At 30.6% G+C, this 26,118-nt stretch overlaps 1 protein-coding gene across 3 annotated transcripts in view; it reads right to left on the reverse strand.

Annotated features, from left to right (window-relative positions):
• Nucleotides 1–26,118, reverse strand: part of LOC142324503 (uncharacterized) — a 985,220-nt gene that overhangs the window by 377,983 nt on the left and 581,119 nt on the right. For all 3 annotated transcript variants that reach the window (XM_075365329.1, XM_075365331.1, XM_075365330.1), the window contains exon 3: nt 33–176. In XM_075365329.1, coding sequence (XP_075221444.1) covers nt 33–176 — 144 coding nt within the window. The remainder of the gene's footprint in view (nt 1–32; nt 177–26,118) is intronic.

Raw genomic sequence — 26,118 nt, forward strand, 5'->3', positions numbered from 1 at the left:
TCAGAAATTAATATTTAGTGATTTATATTTACCTTGACAAGCAAACATATTGCAACGCCGTCTTTCTTTATTGAAACCCCTACATCCATCTTGAAGTAAACAATATCGACTTCGCTCTTGAGTACCTTCACCGCATGATACAGTGCATGGAGCCCATTCTGACCATTGTTCCCAACCTGAGAACAAAGAAATGTCACATAAAATATTAGACAAATAGGACTTTATGCATTTTTATGTGTGAGAGAATAAATTTATAATGTTGCAATATTTTTATAAAATCAAATTATATAGATGAAAAACAAATTTTATAAAAGAAGTTTGTGAAAAATGTTTTTCTTATTTCTAAGAAAGGAGGTAGACAGGAGAAAAAAATAATAACTTTTAATAATAGATAAAAAAAAAATTTTTAGCGTTTGAGAAAATAGGGATATAGCCGGATTGCCAGTTAAAACACTACAGTATAAAGAGAGAGAGAGAGAGAGTGACAGAGACAGAAAAAAAAGAGAGACAATTCAGAGGAATAATTAAAATGGAAGAGACTAAGTCAAAAAATGGCACGTCGTGTTTTATTCTTGTTTTTCTATTACTTCTGAATGACAGTGATAGCCTTGGGATATCACCGTGTCAACGAACTAACATAAGTCAACAGAAACTGGTGTGTTCTTCCTCTCTACTGAGTTCAGTTTCAGATGTTAATTACGTTAGAAAAATGTTCGTCATATTACTAGACTACGTAACTTTTCCTCTTGATGGAATTAATATAAAAAGTTAGTAATAACTAATGAATGAAAATAAAATAAAATTTAAAAGAGAGGATTTTTTATTGCATTTACAATTAACAGTTTTCTTCGTCACCAACAAAAACAGACTTTCAGAAATAATTATAAAACCAACAATGACAAACTATCATTTACAACACCTCAAACCATCTATCATCACAAAGCTAACTGCTTTTAGAAGAATGATCCACAGACTACACAACACACTCATCTCAACCAAAGATTATATCGAAATTATTATAAGATACCTAGTATACACACTGTCACACTCCTACAAAAAAATAAATAGCATTTATTTAAAATAAGGCAGTACTATAAAATGCAAACAAAACCAATTTAAAATCTATAACTAGATTGATATTTCGTTTATTAAACAATTATCATTTTTAAATAGAGAAAAACTAGCAATATGTTTTATTTTGTCTCAAAGTAAAATTTAAAATCAGTTACACTAATAAAAAAACCATGAAAGTATGATCACATACAATCAAATGCAGAGGGGCTTCCATTGAAGCTCCTCAAAATTTATTTATTTATTTAGCGTAAGAGAGCATTAAAAGATTTAAATGGCAGAAAGGCTCCTGGAATAGACGGATTACCTGTAGAATTACTGCGCAGTGCAGGTGAGGAAGCGATTGATAGATTATACAAACTGGTGTGTAATATTTATGAAAAAGGGGAATTTCCGTCAGACTTCAAAAAAGTGTAATAGTCATGATACCAAAGAAAGCAGGGGCAGACAAATGTGAAGAATACAGAACAATTCTGTATTCTTCACATCATGCATCAAAAGTCTTAACTAGAATTCTATACAGAAAAATTGAGAGGAGAGTGGAAGAAGTGTTAGGAGAAGACCAATTTGGTTTCAGGAAAAGTATAGGGACAAGGGAAGCAATTTTAGGCCTCAGATTAATAGTAGAAGGAAGATTAAAGAAAAACAAACCAACATACTTGGCGTTTATAGACCTAGAAAAGGCATTCGATAACGTAGACTGGAATAAAATGTTCAGCATTTTAAAAAAAAAGGGTTCAAATACAGAGATAGAAGAACAATTGCTAACATGTACAGGAACCAAACAGCAACAGTAACAATTGAAGAACATAAGAAAGAAGCCGTAATAAGAAAGGGAATCCGACAAGGATGTTCCCTATCTCCGTTACTTTTTAATCTTTACGTGGAACTAGCAGTTAATGACGTTAAAGAACAATTTAGATTCGGAGTAACAGTACAAGGTGAAAAGATAAAGATGCTACGATTTGCTGATGATATAGTAATTCTAGCCGAGAGTAAAAAGGATTTAGAAGAAACAATGAACGGCATAGATGAAGTCCTACGCAAGAACTATCGCATGAAAATAAACAAGAACAAAACAAAAGTAATGAAATGTAGTAGAAATAACAAAGATGGACCACCGAATGTGAAAATAGGAGGAGAAAAGATTATGGAGGTAGAAGAATTTTGTTATTTGGGAAGTAGAATTACTAAAGATGGACGAAGCAGGAGCGATATAAAAAGCCGAATAGCACAAGCGAAACGAGCCTTCAGTAAGAAATATAATTTGTTTACATCAAAAATTAATTTAAATGTCAGGAAAAGATTTTTGAAAGTATATGTTTGGAGTGTCGCTTTATATGGAAGTGAAACTTGCACGATCGGAGTATCTGAGAAGAAAAGATTAGAAGCTTTTGAAATGTGGTGCTATAGGAGAATGTTAAAAATCAGATGGGTGGATAAAGTGACAAATGAGGAGGTATTGCGGCAAATAGATGGAGAAAGAAGCATTTGGAAAAATATAGTTAAAAGAAGAGACAGACTTATAGGCCACATACTAAGGCCTCCTGGAATAGTCGCTTTAATATTGGAAGGACAGGTAGAAGGGAAAAATTGTGTAGGCAGGCCACGTTTGGAATATGTAAAACAAATTGTTAGAGATGTAGGATGTAGAGGGCATACTGAAATGAAACGACTAGCACTAGATAGGGAATCTTGGAGAGCTGCATCAAACCAGTCAAATGACTGAAGACAAAAAAAAAAATTAGCGTATGGCACCAAGACACAACAACAATTACAGTCAAAAATTACAAACAAGCATCTAACAAATTATTATACTACTGATTCTGGGGTTGCCATCAGGAAATCTTCAGGAGTCCCTTCATAAGCTGTCCTAGGACAAAATTCTGTGATGTGTTTATTAGTTTGATTTTCACCACACTCGCAAAGAGGCATCGGTGTTTTACCCCATTTATACAGGATATAGGCGCACCTACCATGCTGAGTTCGTATTCTGTTTAGCGCTGACCATTTCTTACGTGGCAAGTCAAAAACACGGCGGTTTTTGAGTAATATGTGGGATTTGGTTATTCTGCTTTGTGGTCCATTCTTGATGCTAGGCGTCAGTTAGGTTAAATCCTTCCTCTGTGGTAGCAATTACTCTCTTGATAGGTGGCTTTCTAGACCGAAGGCTCCTAAAAAATTACATACTAATATTCCTATACATAACATTCAGTGTAAGTACACACGTAACGTTAAGTCAAGAACAGTACCGTTGGTGGCTTAACACAAAAAAAAACAACAGTAAAAGTATTAATAAGCAAGAGAAACGATGAAACACTAAGAAAAAAAATGAAAATAAAACTAAAATCAATAGCCAAAGAATATAACTAAAATTGAATGGGGTGAAATAATGAATTGATAGGTAACACTCAGTTGATATAGCTCAGATTCAAATCACACAGTCACCAAGGTCCAACAGTGGAGTAGTTTTTGCCTTCTAACGTCTTCACTACTATCTAAAAGGTTAATACTAAATAATTCACGTCGTTGTTTAACCGCAGTTTATACTTTGTACCCTATCGTTGTATTTCTTCTCGAATATACGTTAAACCCAGATATTCGTGTATCTCTCTGATTCCTACGAACCAAGCCGGTTCGGTTATTCTCCTCAGTAATCTGTTTTGGATTTGCTGTAAAATCTCTACATAGCTGGTGCTTCTAGTATCCCGTATGTCCAAATCAGTTTTAGAATAATCGTGCACAAAAACTGCTAATTAGATAGTGAAATTTATGATTTCCTGATCAGTAACCAGTACATTTCCTTAAACTTTATATTCATTCAACTGTTTTCTCTTTTCCCTTACATAATCGTCATCTGACCTATGAAAACCTAAGTACTGTACACCTTGAGCATGCGGTATGAAAACATCATCGAGTTAGACCCTTGGGTAGTCTTTCCTCATTGCGATTGTTACATGATTCGATTTCGCTTGATTAGCCCTAATCTTCCATCTTGAAAGCCATCCCTTGATTTTGTCTAATTTAGATTGTAGTTTACTTCAAGCTAGATGTTGGGACAACATTAGTTGTGTCATTGGTAAAAAAAGCTATAGGGATATAATCCAGAGTCGGGAGGTCCGCTTTGACGGTAGAATATAAGACAGATAGAAAAATCCAGCCTTGAGGAAATTCTGATTTAGCGTAAAAGTACATAAACAACTCATTATACTTTGCCTGTAGGCAAAGGTCCGTCCAGTAATTATGCTGAACCAAGCATGAGATTGAGATGACTCTTTTGTAACTTATTAGATTTAAGGCCAGACCTTGTCAAAGGCCTGCTGAACATCCAAGAAGACAAATGAAAAATATTTTTTCTCCTCAAGGCACTTGCTGATAACCTTAGCAGTATATGTATCTGCCTAATAGTGGAGTCACCACCTCGGAAGTCGAACTGATGATCAGGAATAACTTGACCATGCTCAACATCACACTGCAGTCTCCAAAGAAAAAGTCTCTCAAAAATTTTAGACAAAATAGGTAATAAACTTGTCGGCCTATAAGAAGATATCTCATGTACCGGTTTAACTGGCTTCGAGACCGAAGTATTTGTGAAACCTTTCACTATCTCAGGAAGCACGTAGTGCGCAGGATACCATTAAAGAGCTGTGTAATGTTCAGATGGCTTTAACAGGATGTGTTATGTTCAGGATAGCTATATCTTATAATCCTATCACTTTCTGATTACTTGCTGAACCACGATCATGAAAATGGCTTAACAGGAAGACTCGGGCTGCTCAATAATTCCAGAATTTCTTTCTTGCCAGCTTCCGTACCTCGACGGCGCAAAGACCTTATTTAGGTAAGCAGCAAATTTATTAGTCTTCTCACCTTCGCTCTGAGCCCATAACCTCTCCAACGTCTTGAAAGGAGGATATGAGGGTGGAGGCCATTGAAGGTTCTTGGTTTCTCTTCATAGGGAGTAACTATCTTTCCGCAAAGGAGAAATATTCTCAAGGTAATTTTTAAATGTTTCATTTGTAATAGTCCTCAGTAGTTTTATCGATCTACGAGCAGCCCTGTTTACAAATGTCGTATTCTCTGGTCTCTTAAAACATGGCCATCTCCTCCTAAACCTCCTTTTAATAGCAATAAGAACCATCATCTTCCTAGGGTAGGTGATTCGTTTGCTTGGCATTTCCCCCACCACCACCCCTTTCGGTCGCCCTAAAGCATAAGACTGAATGTCTGTGCCACAAACGGCTACTGAACCTCGAACAGTTTAGCGACCAGTATCTTAACATAATTCCTAGAGCTTAACTAACATCGTGAGCGGATTAAGCGTGTCTTTACAACAATCTGCAGTTTTATGATTTGCTGCACATTTAACTCAACGTTAAGGTCTGATGTAGTTCTTCTTTAAATTACATGCATTGCACCAATCCAGGAGGTTTTCTGGGTGTCTCAATCGAAACTTCACATTTCGCGTTCTAGCTCAAGTTAAAAAATCCTTGTTGTTATCTTTACGTTCAAGATATATGAAAAACGTCGACAATGGTTCCTTGGTGACCCAATGATGGGCATTGATTACGGTTCGGACTACGTGTCCCCGTCTCTCAATTTCTCCCTTCATGATATCTATTGGAATAGAGAAGTGTAACTTCTTCACAATAACGTAAAAAGCTCTCTAGTATTTTCTTGTAAAAGTATATATTTTCAATGTTTTCATTAAATAGTATATGAAAAATTTTACAAATACTTGTTCTATAGTTAATAATCATAAGAAGGTTTTTTCTTATTTTTTACCTTTTTTCACGTATATATGTATAGCATAATGAATTTCTTTATATTATTATTTTTTCAGTGTTTTTTAAGATGATTGTTCAACAGTTTAAATAGCAAATTAATTTTAGATTTTAGGTATAGATTTTCTAAATGGTTTTTGTTTTGTAATTTATTTCAATAACCGTTTAGCATTGATCTTTTTTAAAATCAAAATTAAGAAAACAGAATTACGTCACATTAATAAAGACTCATAGAACAGTTCAAAAATGAAAAAAAAATCTAGATACGATGGAGCCATATTCACTAAATCAACCTAATAATACCTTTATAATATTTGAAGTGAACCGTTATAATTATCATGTATAGTGTTTCGTAATAATCAAACAACAGAGACTTTCACATATAGATACAATAAATTGTTAAAATCTAAATAACCGATGGGTAGATAGTGAAACAGGAAATAAATATTGCTAATAAGATTTCCAATAAAAACAATTACTAAAAAATACATTTTAAATCAACTCACTTTTCGATTAAAAAATAAATAAATAAAACAACAGTAATAATATAAGTTAATTCGGTAGAGATTATACCAGCATTAGTCTTTGAAAATGGCAGCAAGAACGGTTGAAGACGTCGGTAAAGAGAGATTTAAAAACTACATTTATTAAATCTGTTTAATTTTCCTTAATGTTTAACATTTAACAGATCGATATATTTTTCATCAACTAACGGCATAAGCACATAAGAGAACACTGCGAGTTCATGCCGTACAAGTGTACGGCATGAACTCGCAGTGTTACGTGCGGTACGTACGTATGGCACACACTTTTACAAAATAACATAGTAACTTGAATAAAAAAGTTACATACATTATTTTGTTATTTATTAATATCTCCACTGTTAGTAACATTTTTCTTAATTGCTTTTTACTGGACTATTTTTTAAAATTAAAATCTGATGTATACATAAGTGTTTCCAGTGTACTCAGATATTCCTCAAGATGAAATTTTAATCTTATTCTTATATATAGATTGTTGTTTACTGCTGACGTGACAACAAATTATTATTTGTTGTCAAATCAGTAATCCTTTACAGTAATCCTTTCAATAGAAAGGATTAGCAGCATTAATCTTAATATAAATCAATAACCTAAAGCAACTTTTTTAATCGATAGAACTGTTCTTATAAGAAATAAGAATGCAATAAAAGAAATAACAGTCAAAGCGTGAAAATAATCTACCATAGTGATGAAACGACGATATCATTCATGTAAATACAAGACACACCAAAAAATACAATTAAATAAATTATATACAGGGTATATAAACAAATAAACAGCCCATCGGGCTGATCTAATGATAAAATCGTCGTTGCAAATCACTTAACATTTGATCTTCGAAGTTGAAGGTTTTGAGGTTAAATCGAAGTAAAAGTAAGTTACTTTTCTACGGATTTAAATACTAGAGAGTGAATACTTGGGTACTTTGGGGTTGGGGTTCAGTTAACCACACATATCACGAATGATTGACCTGAGTTTGTACAAGACTATACCTCATTTACATGTCATAAATCATCTTCATCTCTTGGGCCATTGGGGGGGGGGGGGGGTCCACTAGTTGAACAAATTGCAACACATACATTAAGAACAAGAAAAAAATATTAAATATATATACGCGTACAAATGATACTACAACTGAGTGAAATGATCATGAAACTGAAGAAATATTAGAGACCTACAAGCAGAAAGAAAACTACCTACACAGATGAAAACAACGAAAAAAAGTAACAATTAGTAATCGAGCTAAAATCATTTTATTGGGTTTTTTGTAAGATGTAGACTTGAATACTATATTTACAAATACTATACAATTTATATACTATTGTTGAAAAAAATCACAAATTAATTTCATTTCTTCTTTATTTAGAATTTTAAAGTTTTGAAACATATTTTAAATATTATTTTTGATCACACGTTATGTAAATACTACAAATACATTTACTCCATTATTATAATACTATATTCTAACAATCTCAATTAACTTATTCAAACTTATAATCTGAAAAAGTAATAACAATGTACTTTTTCGCATACGAATAATTTTTCATTTAAAATTAACAAGACAAACTGAAGAAAACAGTAAACTTTAATTAAACTTATACTTCTTTGTTTTTATTTTTAATTCTACATTTCGTCTTACGCTACTCCTAAAGTGATTATTCTTAATTTTAAAAATATTTATGAGATATTTCCTTCTGTTATTTCTCATTTTGTTAATTTATTCCGTTTTCAACTACTTTTCGCCAAAAGAAAGATCTTTTATAAACCAGTATTCCATGTTTAAAAAACAAATTATTACAAAAGCAAGAAATTGCAAATGATTTAGGTGACTGTAGAAAATTACATTTTTTTTTTAGTTAAATTTCCTAACACATGAAAAGACTAATGTATGTATTGTTATATGCATAATTAAGTAACAGGTATTACGTAAATTAAGTAAAATAAAATGCCAGGATAAAATTAGTATAATTAACTTAAATTAATAAAATATTCCCAAGACTTCAGTCAGAGAATAAACTAAACACCTTAAAACCCTTTTATTTTTACACCTAGAATTCATTTTGGTTCAAGGAGCTGCATCCAAGAAGTTAAAAGGTAAAAATAAAGGGTTCAATTATCGTCGCCTAAACCAGCATTAATCGCCGGCCTCCGTGGCGCTACAGGTAGTGTCTCGGCCTTTCATCCGGAGGTCCCCGGTTCGAGGTCCCGGACAGGCATTAATCAAACTATTCTCACAAAGAATAGTTTGATTAATGTCGATAAACGATATTGGCTGATAATTTAAACGAATAAATAAATAACCTAAAATAATTTTAATACGTTAAATATTTGAATATATAGGGGATGAATTATATAGATGATTCACTGATTCACGTAATGTTACCAGCGCTTTCTGAGCTCATTCTACTACCGAAAATAATGAAAAAAGTTCATATAAACATGAATTCGCTCTGTTAGCTAATTACGACCAGCGAAAGATTTCGCCCAAATTCCTGGACAAATAGTGAAATAAAAACGTACTGAAATTCTTGGAATCCAAATTAAGGGATGAAGTTAATAGTTTCTTATGGTTTTTGACCTGAAAAATTGAATAAAATAGGTTTCAAACCATATATCTAGTAGTTTTTGTAATATTCGATGTAAAATAGAAAAGTTTGTAGCCTAAAAACACGTTTTTTTAGGTACGTAATATACATAAATTTTATTAAATGATTAACAAAAGCGTATAATTTATTATCACAACTTGTATAGAATTTAGTTCTGAGAAAATTTATGTAAATCAACCAAATAAAAAGCAAATACAAATTCAAGAAATTTGATTTTGTATAGGCTTTCTTTAAAGAAATACGTTGGCAATACAGAGCAGAAATATTGAAAACAACAAAACAATCTTTTTTATTTATTTCAAATTTTGAGATTTATTTTAATTTTCGATTAATTTCAATGCTTAATTTTCACATTATATTTGTTTTGTGTCTGTTAAAATATTTTTAATAGATATGTTAATTTTAAAATGACATGCAAATACATATTATGTGTTAAAATTATTACTCTGAAGACGCAATTTATACCACAAACTTTACAACAGGTAGAACAGAAATATGGTATAAATTTTCATTTAAATCATTATCTAACTTAATTTTTAAATAAATATCTTAGTCAGTTATTACGTATAAAATATTTTAATTTTTATTCAAGAAAAAAACTCCAGTACACCAAGATTTATAATCTTTATATAATGTTTTTATTATTATTATTATTATTTGTTCATAAATATAAATGGGGTTTTAAATACAGCGACTTGAATTCATTAAAGATCAAATTGCCCAGATAACTGGCAGCAATATTTGAATTTTAAAACGTTCTCGTTTAACTTATATTTTCCGTCGAGAATTGAGTGATGATGCGGTAAATTAACCTCTATAGAATCAATATATCTTCGGTTTAATATTTCTGGCATGCTAACAAAAATCTTCCAAGTGTTATTGAAAGTGTTGCTCTTTTGTATATATACTTAGGGTCTTTTTTATTATTATTATTTTTAGCTTGCCCTACACGCCTGGACGATCACGTTAAATAACGACTATGCTGAACACTGGCGGGTGTTTTCACTTTAATTTTCTGTATACTATAGTATATTTGTTCCATTTTAACCCATTTTATTTGTTTTACTGAGCCTATCCCTAGAGTAAGTTATTTTTTTCTTGTTTAAGGCTGTGTAATAAAAGAGTGAGAATCAGTTGTACACATGGGTCTATGCATTCTTATTATAATTTAACTAAAGAAATGTAACAACTTACTCCCATTTCTTTTAACTTTTGCTTTTGTTTTATATTTCCATCTCAATTTGTAAAAGGAGGTAATAAAACAGGGCTTCAGTTACTTTAATAAAAAGTTACTCACTTCATTTTAGTATGCAATGTACAAACCAGTAACATTTTTTATTAACTTTAATTTAACTTGTAATAAGCTTTTTGTAGAACATATATTTAAATGTTCTTGTTTTTAGTGTATAAAAGTTGGTATATTGGATGGTGATCATTTAAACTACAAGTAGGCTAGTAGTAATAATATATTTGCTCTTCTCTGCTCATAGTAAGCGGTCTACCATACATTTAAGTTATGAAAGTTCTGAGAGTCGGCCAGTAAGTAATTCTCGCATGGTTGCTATTCTGAACTGCGACCGATAAATAAGGTTATGCTTATAATTCACAAGTTATTTACTCGTTGCTTGTTATCCTATTTCAACATTTGTTACCTTACTTTAATAAGTATACTTATCAAAAATGGAAAAATTAAAAATTCCTAACACGTTAATAATTGTTAGGTTACGTGCTAATAACTCAAAATAATATTTAGATTTATTTGTAGAATATTAAAATTACTGTTACAAAAGGATATTTAAAAAAAAATGTATGTCTCCTGCTTTAAAAAAAAGTCTAACTATGATTTTAATTGATTATTAATTTATTAATTAATTTACGTAAATTGAAAAAGTTTAGATTGAATTTTGAAACTCGGTAGCTAAATCAAAATTTCTTTAAAAAAGTAAAATAATTACAATAACATCACTCCATATAAAAATTCAATGGAATGCCTTCATTCTATAAAATACAGTTTTTAAAAATGACTATATTTTTTTTGAATTATTTAAACCATCAATGCAGTATAAATTATTCCTAATGATAAATCATTTCCTGTAATACTATTCTAATATCTAATATTTTCATATAACTGTTTTACATTAGCTAATAGTATAAACGTATTAATAGTACGTAATAGAATTTCACATACATTATTTAATTTTTACGAATAAAAAACCCGACTGAATAATAAAATTAATTGAAACATAAATACCCAACTTAAACATTGAAGGTTTTAAAGATACAGAGGGTTTAACAGTGTTTTAACAAATCGATAAAAATGTCTTAATTACCTTTTTAAATAAAATTAGTTTTCAACTTTTAATTATATAATAATATAAAGAAAAATTATGAGATTGAAATGTTTCAAGAATATAGCAATAAAAGTAGTTTAGCAATTCTAATTTTTTTATAAAATATTTTAATTATTTACTTTATGTAAGAGTAGCATCCCTCCGACGCGGCTTCGCCCGCTCTATGTGGTTACTTGCCTTTCTCGTTGCGGTAAAATTTTTTTTAATTTTATGTTTTTTAGTCAAGCAACCAGAAGTAGGTGCAGCCAGTCGCGTTGCACAGTCAGTAACAGTGGCAGTGACTGTGTTGGCCACACCGTACACCGTCGCATCTCTAAAAAAAACGAAATTCAGAAACCCTAAAATAGTTTTTAGATATTTATCTGAAGAGTATTTTCAAGCCTTAATCTAATGAATATCTCGTTTAGTAAAGACGGAAATGGGGAAAATTTGCAATCATTGTTCAATTTTTTTTTTTTTTACCTTTATTCAGTCCTTTCAAGGTTTTATTTCGAAAAGTCTACAAAATGGTCTTTAGATATTTACTTTAAACTTACACACATAAAAAAAAGTTGATATTTTCATTTGTTATCGAGAAATAAAAAAAGAAACAAATACTCTGGTACCAGAAATAGAGCAAAATTCATTTTAATCTTTTAAAATCGGAATTAAAAAAAAAAAATAGGAAATAGTTTTTAGATTGTTACTGAAAATTACACACACCAAAATCAAGATCATATTTTCATTCCTTGAAACTCGGAATTTCAAAAACCCTTTCTTAGTATGCAATTACACCGTAAGGAAAAGGTGTATACAATGTTTCATCAATTTATACGCTAGGCGTTGACAAATCTGTCAGTCAGTCAGAATAAGTTGCTTTTTAGGTACTGGAAAGAAATTAATTGAATAAAATAAACTGTAATTAATTGAGATTTCCGCTTTTAACTTAAGAAAAGGGATAAATAAACATTATGTGGATACCAAAAAGAATAATAATATTGTTCAATCCTCTTTTGAATCTATGTTATTAGGTAGATTTCATAAGAAAACTACCTAAAAGTGTGGGGTTGGAAATGGGAGGGCTTTTTCGAAAAAAAATATATCGCTAAAACATTCTTATTAAGTAAAATATCGAATTTGTTTAAAGTTCCTACTGTTCTTTGGATAAGGGCCTAAAACTTATATACGTAAAGTTTTTTGATATCACTAACCATTGGCCCAGGGGGAAAGAAATAATGGGGTTTCAAAGACAGCAATCATACCTCCCTTAATAGGCACAGCATCGAATCGGGTTAAAGTGGTCGTTAGTCACCTGAACATTACCTAAAACTTTTGCCTGATATAACCAAAAAATACCTGATATAACCTAAAATAACCTGATATACCTCAAATAACCTGATATAACCTAAAAGTTTTGATATAACCAACCCTTACGGCCAGGGATGACCAAAATGTTGCTGAGAAGATGGAGCTTGTCGTATGCTAAACATGTGAAACTTTTTAACTTGCAACCATCGTCGTACTGAATAAATTTGAAGGTTTTCTTAACTTTAAGGTGGAAATCATTTTTTATACCCTACTTAGCACCGGTGAAGTCTACCTCCGTCTTCCGGCGTGTCGAAAGGAATTTTTTTATTCGTAATTTGTCATCTCTTTGTAGCAACTGCAGGTACAAGAATGCGATTAAATTTACTAGGGTAATCAACGGATCCAGACTATAGATATTCTATCCCATATTGTAGTTCGGAATTCTGAGACAAGGACACAGTAAAAAGAAACAAATAATAATAATAAAAAGCAGTTAAAAGCAACGGAAAAATTATGACTTGACAATTTTATATATTCAATTGTGATTATATTTTGTAGACACGATAATTTTGAAATAAATTTTACACTTAAATTAAACGATTACACAGTCCACCGCTAAATATTTTTGGATATTATAAGTTAGTTCAGAAAAATACGAAGAAGAAAAAATTATTAGAAGTTAACGTTCAGAATTTGGAATAAACTAAGGGAATCATAAAATTAATTTATTGTTAATTACTTTATTTTATTGCTAATGAATAGTTAGTACGATACTGGATTATACAATACGACTATTACAGTGGAGTAAGCGCGCTCTTCTTCATAGTCTTAATTAAAGCTACAAGTAAAGGAACCCGTTCGTGATGTAACAAACTGAACCTAAAACTGTGGAAAATTACTGTTGCGGTTGCACTTTGCAATTTATCCGGGGTGGTTTTAATTCATATTAACCCAGTTTCATATTTCATATATGTATAAATACTATGTACCCTATATACTATAAGAAATTAATTTAAGTACTGCACAAGACTATTCTACATAATTGCTTATATTTACTCTGTGTAGTTACAATGTTAGCAATTAATGCTATGTTACAACCCTAAAAGAATCAGAATAAATTTATAACTGAAAGAGCCTAGCTTAGTTGAATAAGTTTATTTTTTGCCTTACAATTTGTTTATTTGCAATAGGTTTCGAGTAAGGAATTACATGTAAATCGTATTACAAAACTTACATAATGAGGGGTTTCCAACAAACACCCTCTATAAAACTGCATACATATGTACGGTTCATATATAGAAACACACTCGTACTGACCACATAGATGCAAGAGTTCACAAATTTCTAATGAAAAACAAAAAAAAAAAAAATATAACATAAATTGTAATATAACAAGCTTATGGAAATAAGTGAAAAGGGGCTAGGCTCCTCATTAAGGTACAGAAAGATGCTTATCATATATATGTTATTGAACGAGATTAAGAATCACTCAGATTTCCCCAACTCCAGCATATGTAAAAGTTTCAGTCGTCAGATATCCTCGCTGTTGTTTAGGAGATTTTTTTTCTTCATAGATTTGAAAGAATCCAATTTACGGACATCTCTAATGATATAAAGAGAAACCTATCTTGAACCATATTCGGCAGTCCACGACCCCTGCTGCTTCTAAGCCAGTGGCTTTTGTCAGCAGTTCTCTTAAGCCCCCATACCGTTTCTATACAACGCTGCACTTGGCATTGGGCAGAGATGTCTTCCCTCAGCCTACATCGAAATTGCCACTGATCACAAAGTATCAGCAACATTTTCTATGACCTCCTTGGTTATATTTATATTTCCCATTTACGGACAATGTATCGGGCTCACTAACAGGTTCCGCAAGATGTTGTTAGAGTGCGTATGTATATCTGCGACCTACCGATTAAACCTCCACCCCGTCATCACCATCTCAAGTGAGAGTTGGCTTTCCACTGAGGGTTGACTTTCCCTCTAGTCGCACCGGGGCTAGAATTTTAATCCGTGAGCCATGTACGCAGTTCCCGTGCAATCGCTCAGACACTCCAAGCACCGACTCAGAACGGTGGTGACGGCGACCCCAGTGGGCGATCGCCGGACGACGACTCCGAAGAGCCCCCACCGGCCGGCTGCCCTCCAGAGACAGGTTGTTTAGATTAACTACTAAAACGTTCACATGATTATCTAACCACTGCCTACAATTTGAACCAAGATATTCGTGTATTTCTTCGCTCTGTGCTAAGGACGGTTCCTCTGCGATGGATCTCTCCAACTTATTCTGGAGACGTTGCATAATCTCAATGTTACTCTTGCTCATCGTACCCGATAGCTCTATGCTATACGTCCAAATCGGTTTTAGAATCACCTTGTATATTAAGAGTTTGTTGGACAATAAAAAAAAAAAAAAAAGAAAAAAAAAGTGAATTCCTATCTAAAAACTAACAAAGCTTCTTATACTTCGTGTTAACTTTTCTTTTTTCTCTCTCGTGGTACTTCCACGTCAAACGACGATCAAAGTGGAGCCCAAGGTACTGTACGCGGTCAGAGTGTGGAATATAAATGACCGCTAGGTGGACCCGGGGAAAGTCACCTTTTTTCATCGTAAACGTAATACGTCTTGACTTTTTTTAATTATTAGTTAATTACTTTATTTTAGGCGGGTTTCTTACGTATTGCTCCGCATCCCACATATTGATGTCCATACTTTCCTGCCCATCCAGACACCCTCCGCTATTCCCTCTTTTCCATTGCTCTATGCATCCCTTCTCTCCACGTCTTTCTGGGTCTTCCTCTCTTCCTTCTTGCCACAGGAAAATAATCTAGCACCCTTTTTCCGCCTTTTCTGATTCATCCGTTGAACATGTCCATTCCAAACTAATTGTTTTCTTCGATTTCTTTTAATATGGAAGTTGTTCTATTTGCCCATCTCTAATTACCTCATTTCCTATTCGGTCCAATTTTGAAAGTCGGCACGATCTACAACAAAAAAATCCATTTCCAAAACCTCCAAACTCTCCCTATTACTTTTACTCATTTGCCAGCACTCTGAGCCATAAGTTACAATAGATGACTAATGTAGTTGTACCACATTGCATAAAATCTGTTTTGTGACTGTTATCTTTGATGACCAGAGTAGCTATTTAATTTTCGAATCGACACTAAGATTACCAATCCTAGGTCTAATATCACCCTCACATATATATGATATCATATATCACATATATATGATATCATATATCATATATATGATATCCATCATCAGAAAAGTGTTCCTAGGTACTTATTCTTGTCACAAAACTCAATCCGATCCACCATTATTCTCCATTTTGTTAACCATACGCTATCAAGTCAATACCGATTGGAACTTTGCTGAGGCAAAATGGTAGGTATATAAATTTAGCCATACAACCTTTTGTCCGGCCAATTCATCATTATTTTTGGATCGCTGAAGAAAAAGGACCTGAGTCAATCGTTATATAATTTCAAAAATACCCCGTCTGAAGCTGCACCTCCTTGATAGGAAATGATGTTTTTGTACAATATTTTCAAGTTGTTATCAATTTAATAAAACAGTAGAAAATAATTTAATCTCCATAAAATTCTGAAATATTTGTATATAACCTTTTCAAATAAATACATAATTTTTCTATCTACTGTTAGTCTATTTATTATAGAGAATTAAAATAAAATTGCAGGCTTTAGGGTGCTGTTATAATTTTGATAAAATTATTTGGGAGTTAATTTGGGTCAATAAAAAGTTAAACTTTTATTAATATAATACATTAAAATTTCATTATAATTCATCCTCCACCCACCAAAAAAAAAAAAGAATTTTTTGGCAACTTTTTATTGGTTGTAGAAGTACATATTTAAGTGGAATTTTTTTAGTCTCTTCCATCTTTTTTTTTCTTTTTCCTGTTTAGTCTTCGGGAATTACCGTTCACGTATTACTTCAGAGGATGAATGAAAATTATATGTATGAGTGTAAATGGAGCGTAGTCTTGTACAGTCTCAGTTCGACCATTCCTGAGATGTGTGGTTAATTGAAACCCAACCACCAAACAACACCGGTATCCACGATCTAGTATTCAATAAAAAAACAATTTTTTTTAATTTTTTGGTTTTAAAAAGCCTTTTAAAACAAATACCTTTTAAACCAAAAACTTTTATTGTGTTATTTAAACATATAATGATAATTTTACAATAAAATTTTTTTCATAATTATTGACATCCAAAAAGAAATCTTAGATAACTTTTGTCATGTATAAATACATATTTTTTCACTATATACTTTGTTATCAGCTTTTATTTCCTGGACAATTACAAATGATTTTTTTAAAGAATTTCTATTTATTCCATTAAAACGGTAATAAGTATTTCTTCTTCCGGCAGAAATGTATATATATAAACGGATATTTGTCATCATTATTAAGGTGGTTTACATCAGAAATAGTAAATAAAATAATTACTAAGAAAGAATAAAAAAATTACCTTTCCAGAGAAAGTATATTTTTTAATTTTTAATTTAAATAAATGTCAATCAAAAAGAACTGCACTCATCTAACGTGTTATGATAGTTTAATTTCACGTAGTTCTTCAATCAGTTATTTTTTTTTTCCATGATGAATTAATTCACTACGGTAGCTTCTTCGTGGAAATATGAAAATGAAATTTTTTAGCGTAATGTCTGACCGAGATTCAAATCCGGAACCCCCGGATGAAAGCCTGAGACGCTACCACTTCGCCGCAGAGACCGGCAATTTTTTAATATTATTTTTTGTACTTAAAGATTTCTAGAGTAAATCAATTAATAATTATATTACATTACTTCTGTATGTTAAACTCCAGATTTCTGTCAAAAGTGAAAATGGGCACAGCCCTTTAGCAGTTGCAATAGCACAATTACTCGGACATTCTATTACGTCCATTCATATCGTCTTTACACTCGTAATCAAGTAAAATATGTTATTTTTAGTAGATTGGGATGGTCCTGTAGTAATCACTGGTGCAAACCCGAACAGAATATCTATTCGTTCATGACAAGAATAAATGGTCAAGTATATGTATGATGGTCTGTTATTCAGTTCACGTATGAAGGAAGTATCATATTCATATGTTTATTCATCTTTAGAAACTCTGAACTAATATTTAATCATGTATATATATATATATATATATATATATGTGTGTGTGTGTGTGTGTGTGCGTGCGCGCGCGTATATATATAAATATAAGAAGAAGAATTATGAACAAACTAGGTTTGAATTTTGAGTTAAATATTACAAAAAAGGTTCATTACTAATAAGCTCTCAGTGAGAAGAGATTAAATGACCTTCGGTTTTAACTAAATATTAGACACCAGAGGTTCACTATTCATCTGAAAACGAACGGCAACTAAAGTATAAAAAAAAAAATTCAGATACTTTATTTAAATATCTGAATTTTATTATAATATTTTATATAACTTTGTATAACATGTAAAATTTGCATTATAGTTTTAATTAAATTTATAAATTTGTAAAAAAAATAATTAATATAATTTGCATCATTTATGTTAAATAAACAAGTTTTCTCAATAATTTAATTTTTCTAGAAGTCGGAATGTTGTAATTTTATGTGTTTACTATAATTTAACTACTCGTCAAATGAACTCATTGTATTTATACATAAGCATAACTATTGAAAAACACGTAAGGGTATTAGACTGGAATACAAAATTATTTTGTAAATTTAACTGAAACGTAATTTCTCTATAATTTAATGATCCAAATTCATAACTGAAATAAAAATGTAATATTAAGGAATACTAAATTTCTATATAATTTAATATTTCTTAATGTTAAATATTTTAATATTTTTTAATATTTAAAATTTCTGATGTTTTATCCGAAATATTAAATGAGCTTTGTTTTTAGCAATTATATTCTAAAAACAGTATCATTTAGATAATAAAAAAGTCATTTGATCAAGAGAGTCAAATCGGACACAAACATTTTTACTGAACATTTTCATCTTTTTCGCAGTTAAAAACTAAATAGGCGTATAAGGAAACATATTTATTCATATGGAGAAATGGAAATAAAAATCTCCTAATATCTGTAGATCTATAAAATAATATTTTTTTTTGTCTTCAGTCATTTGACTGGTTTGATGCAGCTCTTCAAAATTCCCTATCTAGTGCCAGTCGTTTCATTTCGGTATACTCCCTACAACCTAAAATTTTTGAATTGTAGGGTTTTACATATTCCAATCGTTGCCTGTATGCACAATTTTTCTCTTCTATCTGTCCCTCCAATATTAATGCAACTATTACAGAATGCCTTAATATGTGTCCTATAATTCTGTCTCTTCTTTTAACTATATTTTTCCAAATGCATCTTTCTTCTACAATTTGCCGCAACACCTTTTCATTTGTCATTTTATCCACCCATCTGATTTTTTACAATCTCCTATGGTACCACATTTAAAAACCTTCTAATCTTTTCTTCCCAGGTACTCCGATCGTCCAAGTTTCACTTCAATATAAAGCTACGCTCCAAACATTACTTTCAGAAATCTTTTCCTGACATTTAAATTAATTTTTGATGTAAAAAAATTATATTTCTGAATGAAGGCTCGTTTCGCCTGTGCGATTCGGCATTTTACATCGCTCCTGCTTCGTCCATCTTTAGTAATTCTACTTTCCATATAACAAAACTCTTCTACCACCATAATTTTTTCTCTTCCTATTTTTATATTTAGTGGTTCATCTACATTATTTCTACTACATTTCATTACTTTATTTTTATTCTTCTTTATTTGCTAGTTCTTGCGTAGGACTTCATTCTTGCTGTTCATTGTTTCTTTTAAATCTTTATTACTCTCAGCTAGAATTACTACATCATCAGCAAATCGTAGCATTTATTCTTTTCACCATATATTGTTACTACGGATCAAAATTGTGTTTTAACATCATTAACTGCTAGTTCTATGTAAAGATTAAAAAGTAACGGGATAGGAAACATCCTTGTCGGACTCCCTTTTTTATTACGGCTACTTTCTTATGTTCTTCACTTATTATTGTTGCTGTTTGGTTCCTGTAAATGCTAGCAATATTTCTTCTATCTCTGTACTTGAACCCTAATTATTTTTAAATGCTGACCATTTTATTCCAGTCTACGTTATCGAATGCCTTTTCTAGGTCTATAAACGCCAAGTATGTTGGTTTGTTTTTCTTTAATCTTCCTTCTACTATTAATCTAAGGCCTAAAATTGCTTCCCTTGTCCCTATACTTTTCCTGAAACCAAATTGTTATTCTCCTAACACATCCTCCACTCTCGTCTCAATTCTTCTGTATAGAATTCTACTTAAGATTTTTGATGCATGACTAGTTAAACTAATTGTTCTGTATTCTTCACATTTATCTGCCCCTGCTTTCTTTGGTATCATGACTATAACACTTATCATGACTATAACACTATCAATGCTGAACATTTTATTTCATATGTTATCGAATGCCTTTTCTAGGTCTATAAATACCAAGTATGTTGGTTTGAAATAGTTATTCTATCATAAAATGACGTTCTAAAGAAACACAAAAAGACAACAAACCAACTTATCGATATAAATAAGAAAAGCAGTGAAATAAGTTAAACAGGGTACTGCAGAGTACTAACCTGATGATTAAAAATATTAGTATATGAATTACTTTTATCGATGATTAGAAACATGAGTATATATATTATTTTTCACTTTGTTTATGTTTATATACCCACATTATTGTAGAATGTAGTAAAAATATTTTTACAGCAAATTTTATTTAATAAATAAATAATAATAATAATATTAATAAATCTTTAATATTTCGTTTCGTACAAAAATTACTTAGAATGTATTATTCACTATAATTATAAAGACACATACCACAGCTTCATTTAAAGATCGTTTGCTGGAAAGTTGTAGTAATAAGATAAAGATAAAATAACTCTGTCAACGAAACAAGAACACAACTTTATAATCTAAGTAGAATAATAAATAGAGAGGTAAAATAAGACTGCAAGATTAATAAATATAATTTAACTTGAAGCAGAGTACGTAAAATATTAAGAATTACATTTACTTTTACTTTTCATAAACAATTTACAGATTACGTTTACTTTTTAATCACTCAACGTTAATACTTTCAATAAAATCAAGTTCATTAGTTTTAACTTAAAATAACTGAAATATAAAAAAATCTTTTCTGGAATCCTTTTATTAATAATTTTTAATAACAACTTATAAAAAGTTTAACAACTGATTCATAAAGGAGATACTTTAAAAATTCTGAACAGTATCAACCTTCCCTTTCTTATGAAGTGGAAAAAGTAATGTAAAATTTATGACTATTTGGAATTTTCTTTAGTCAGTATATATTATTAAAAAAAAATATAAACTTTTCTTAATAATCTAAACTTCATCAGGAGTATTTTTGTAAAATTAATACGGGATGAAATCTACCTTAGGGCCTTATTATTTATGTCTACTTTATTCCTCCATCAGAAAATCTCGATCCATGAGTCACTTTATTTAAGCGACACATCGTGAATATGAGGCACAAAAACAATAGGACGTTCAGGAGAGAATAAAAAACCAATTCATTTCCGAGCATCAATTGAATTTCTCACCGGTTACTTTTATTCTTAAATTTGTTCAGGGTTTCCCAAAAATGTTGCATCTTGGGAGGTGACCAAAATATCAAAAGGTTTTTGACTGATAATTTTTTCGTTTAACCTTACATAATTTGTTTTTATGTTTAATCCGAATTTTTATTTTGACTGTACAATCCGTGTACAGTCGGTTCATTGTACAACATTTCAAACCAAATCAAGGTTGTTTAAATGTTATATTTATTTGAATCCTGCCTGTCGAATCATATATACAATTCTTTACAGCATTTTTCACGATAAATACTTCTGTTCATTATCTTTCGTGTTTTATTAGTCAATCAAACCTTGTTTTTTATCGTAGTATTATACCATACTTGATTAGCTAACATATCATTTCACAAGACTTCATTATTTATTACTATTTCAAAATAACTTGGGCAACAACGGCAAGCATTCACCCTCTACATATACCTTTCCCATAAGAGATTTTAATTCAACTGGCATATGATCAGAGTACGGTTTCGGAATAACATTGAAATCATTTACAAATGCCAAAGTAAAAAAAAAGATACTGCGACAATATCATCTACAGACTAACCGATTTCCCCTCTACATCCCTAAGAGTTCTACTACTGAAAATATCATTACCTAAATCTTCATATTTCCAAAAAGCGACGACTATTTGACCAAAAAAAGTTCATTCCCTCCACCGAATTAAAATCGTAGCCGAAAACAACTTTTGCAACCACTTATCTTCTTTCCGTAAAGTAGTAGATTACTTTGTTTCTTTTTAAATTTCTTTCAGTATAATCACAATGTACTACAAATCTAGTGTTCTACAGTTTTCGTGTATCTTAAAAGTTTCAATATTTTCGTTCTTAGACAAATGCAAAATTATTATAGTATTTGAAGTTACCTAAGGATGGACGCTATTTACCTCGATATCACCTACAATACCCTTAATATTTGAAATATATTCTTCTCCTTTAATGCATAATTATCACTCTTAACATCGTTTAGTCTTTAAAAATAATACTGTTACTCCTTGAACTTCCTTCCCAAATGTTCACCTTATCCTCACTGCTTTCACATAGATGTCTCAATTTATAAATTTCCATATTAAGTGCTCGATTTTCCTCTTCAAGTGTTTTCACCGTAAACTCTTGCATATCTCACTCGGTAGTGATATAGCAAATTTCTCACCTAGAAGGGGGATCTGAACGACCCCCATCAATTGTTCTAATGACGGATGTCTTAATTTTTGTTCACCTATTACATCCATGTGCTCTCTGTTCTCCTTTAGAAGAACTCCTGGAGAACATCTTAAACAGTTTTTCAAGAATAATATTATCTACACTCATGTAGTATAATATTGTAAAGAATAAAAAAAAAGATGAATAATAAACAATGAAGCGATCAAATTTTATCCATGTAGCAGTAGAAAAGGTATTAAAAGAACATGATAAAATAAATTATTCATTAAAAAGATTTAAATAAAAATATGATTTACTTGTGACACACTTGTACAAAGTAACCGTACCTCTGCCACAACCTAGCAGAACAATAAACCCGTGCGATCACCTCCACAGCTTATCTCCCAACTCCTAATTTTTACATTAAATACATATGAATACAAAATTTTCTACCAGTTTTCTCGAATTTACACATAAAATATTTTTAGATAGAAAGATCTGGTTACCTATAATTTCGTAATTAAAATTCAATACTAAGAATGATAATGACAATGAGATGAGGTAAATTTTATAAATTTTCTGAGAATCAGTTTTATTTTTAAAATTCTTCACTTAAGCTATCCGAAAGATATTTTCATTTTTTAAGAACCTCACAACTCTAAGTTATGCTTCTTATTAATAGATAATTGTTACACCTAATTATTTTTCTTAAAAATTAAAATTAAATAAAATCAAACTTATTTTAATATGTTTATTTTATTAGTTTAATTCTTAATGTACTTTAATTATTTGCAAACAATATTCACAGATTTTGTAAAAAAAAAAAATACATTTTATAATATAAAACGCTTAAAATTAGTAGTTACATTAATTTTTAATTATTAAACCCAGAGATTTCATGGTGGTATATTATAAAATCAATGAAACTTAAAATCTGGGAAATAGAACCCCTTACGAGTATTTATTTGAGCTTCATTCATATTTATCTAAATATACAAATGTTCCGTAATTAAGATAAATAATTGAGTATTATCATTTACCTAAACAATTCTTCTGTTTTAAATTAGAGTATTTTTAAGAAAATTAAAAAAAATGAAAATTTCGAAAAATGAATACGTATTTCATGATCCTTTAGAGCTAGATTTTCAAATAACAATTTACGTTGTTTTGTAAACATCCCATTAAAAGAGCAACTACACTAGAGGGTATATAATGTTCTAATAAGGTATTTATAATATAATGAAGTATAATGTGGGTATTATTTACTATATACGTATATGATCTTTACTGAAGTAAACCATTTAAAAATAAAAAATACCTTTATAAAAGAAAAGCTGTATTATAATAAAAATACATTTTTATTTCTTTATAAAATACTTTTTTAACGTAAAATTTATCAGAATGGAAAATGTTATTTCGTTATGATTATTAAACAAATTAACAACTAACTATTCGCAGAAAAAATAAATACACCAGATTAATTACCAACAAATATCACAATAGTCTTTTAAAGATTCATATAAATATTTTTATTATATGTTATTTTTTTAACGTATATTATATTATAGTTGTAAAAAAAAGTATTATTTAATGCAATATTCAATTCATATTTAAATGTTTAAATTGAATTATCAGGATTACAAAACTAACGAAATTTTTCAAAAAAAAAAGTGAGAGAGTTTATATCACGTTTCTTATAATTTAATAAATACACATTTCTTTTCCTGAAAGCTATAAAAACAGAAGGAAAATGAAAACCAGATGTGTAGAAGGAAATGTATATCGAATTGAGAAGGGTTTCGGTCAGGAAAGCCAATCAGGTGCTGCTGAGGGTATGCAATAGACGCTACAGTAAACTAACCTTATATTCGCTAGCTTTACCGCGACTGTATTGAGGTTCTATATCCAACACTCGGCACACGGTATGTTTATCAGAAGTGTTTATGTACATAGAGAGGCAAGGGTTAGTACTTGAATCGCAATGCTACGTACGTGACCGCTTTCGTGCTATATTTTGCTTTTCGTTCGGGTTTCCTAATAGGGTTTGTTTTACGGTCGTGCTCTGACATTGCTAAATTTTTTCTACAACTTTATATACACTTCTTTTTTCAATTTACTTATGCTTTCTTATTTTTACATCCAATAGAGTAAATGGTTTTATTCAATTATCATAGAAGAACTTTATTTAGTCTGTTATTAATTTTTTTTTCATTGTTTAAAGAAACTTTTAATTAAAATAACATATCATTTTAAAAGCTAAAACACAGAATACCAGTTAAAGCGTTTTTAGAAAAATATTCAAAGTAATATATATATATATATTTATATATAAAACCTTATTGCTTGAAACAGTTGATGCAAATATAGAATTTTGAGCGAGATCCAAAGAGAAAATGAAAAAAAAAGAGTTAAATATGATGAAAAATGATGAAAAATGAAAAGAAAAGTATGAGAAAGAATTAAATGAATGAAAAACAAAGTCACTGGGAATGCAGAGTGAAAAGATGTAGAAGAAGAATATTAAAAAGGAGAAAATAAAGCAGTAGGACATGAAAGAGAAAAGAAGAAGGTAACAACGATGATAGAAAAGGAGCAACAAATTTGTAGAAATTCCAATATTTAGGATTATTATGTAGAAATTAATGTGGTAACTACGTAGAGGTTATTGTATTAGTACAGCAGTGAAAGGAATATAAAAGAGCATGAAACCATTAAACTTTTTTTTCTTCTTCCTGGGCGCAAAATGAAGTGTCTTTATCAAGAAATTTATATAGTAAACTAATAAATATTAAAAATAACATTTAAAAATTAACTTAAAAACCAAATGGCGTAATGTAAAAACTACAGTATCCCTGTAAAGCATGCTAAAAGTGACATAAAACCACAATAAATACAACATTTAAAATATAATTTGAACAAAATAACCAGCTGGCATACGCCAAATGATATAAATGAACAACAAAGATTAAAGGAATAAGAACAATTTCTAATCCACGGGCACGGTCACAAGAAATCATAAGACAATCAATAACGTCGTTACATTATTCCCTAACATATTTCAGATATTAGCCTAGTTTAAACTTCCGACGCAATGCGCATAACAGAGATAAACTATAGGATGTGATGTACACCACATAGTTGGCAATCGCAGCGAACACAAACAGGTGCATATGTCTGATTCATGAGGTATCCATGAATAAATTTAATGTGCCCTGTTCCCAAACAGCAAATAATAACCTGCTCACGACAGTTATTTCTGCATGAGGAGCTACATGGTGACACAAGTTTTCTTAACTGGATGAAATTTACTGTTGATAGTAGCATTACATTCACTTTATCACTCATCACGGATTACTTTCTTTAGAAAAGGGACAAGTTTTTCAGATATCACGCGATTAGCACGCACTATCTGCGCTAATTGTCTAAAATTCCATTATGTCTGTGGATCCAGCAGAAGCTAATACTTGTATTACGCAGAGTCATCTCAGAAATGATTGAGTGAATCTCACAAACACAGGGTGTTTAGGGTAAATATTACTAATCACCTGCAAAGCGCTCATGGAATCTGAATAGACAAGTACGTGTCGATATGTTGAGCTAATTATATTTAAAGGTTTATTAATAGCATTCAGCTCCGAAACGAA

This window comes from Lycorma delicatula, chromosome 5 (assembly GCF_047948215.1).
Source record: "Lycorma delicatula isolate Av1 chromosome 5, ASM4794821v1, whole genome shotgun sequence".
Classification (NCBI taxonomy): domain Eukaryota; kingdom Metazoa; phylum Arthropoda; class Insecta; order Hemiptera; family Fulgoridae; genus Lycorma; species Lycorma delicatula.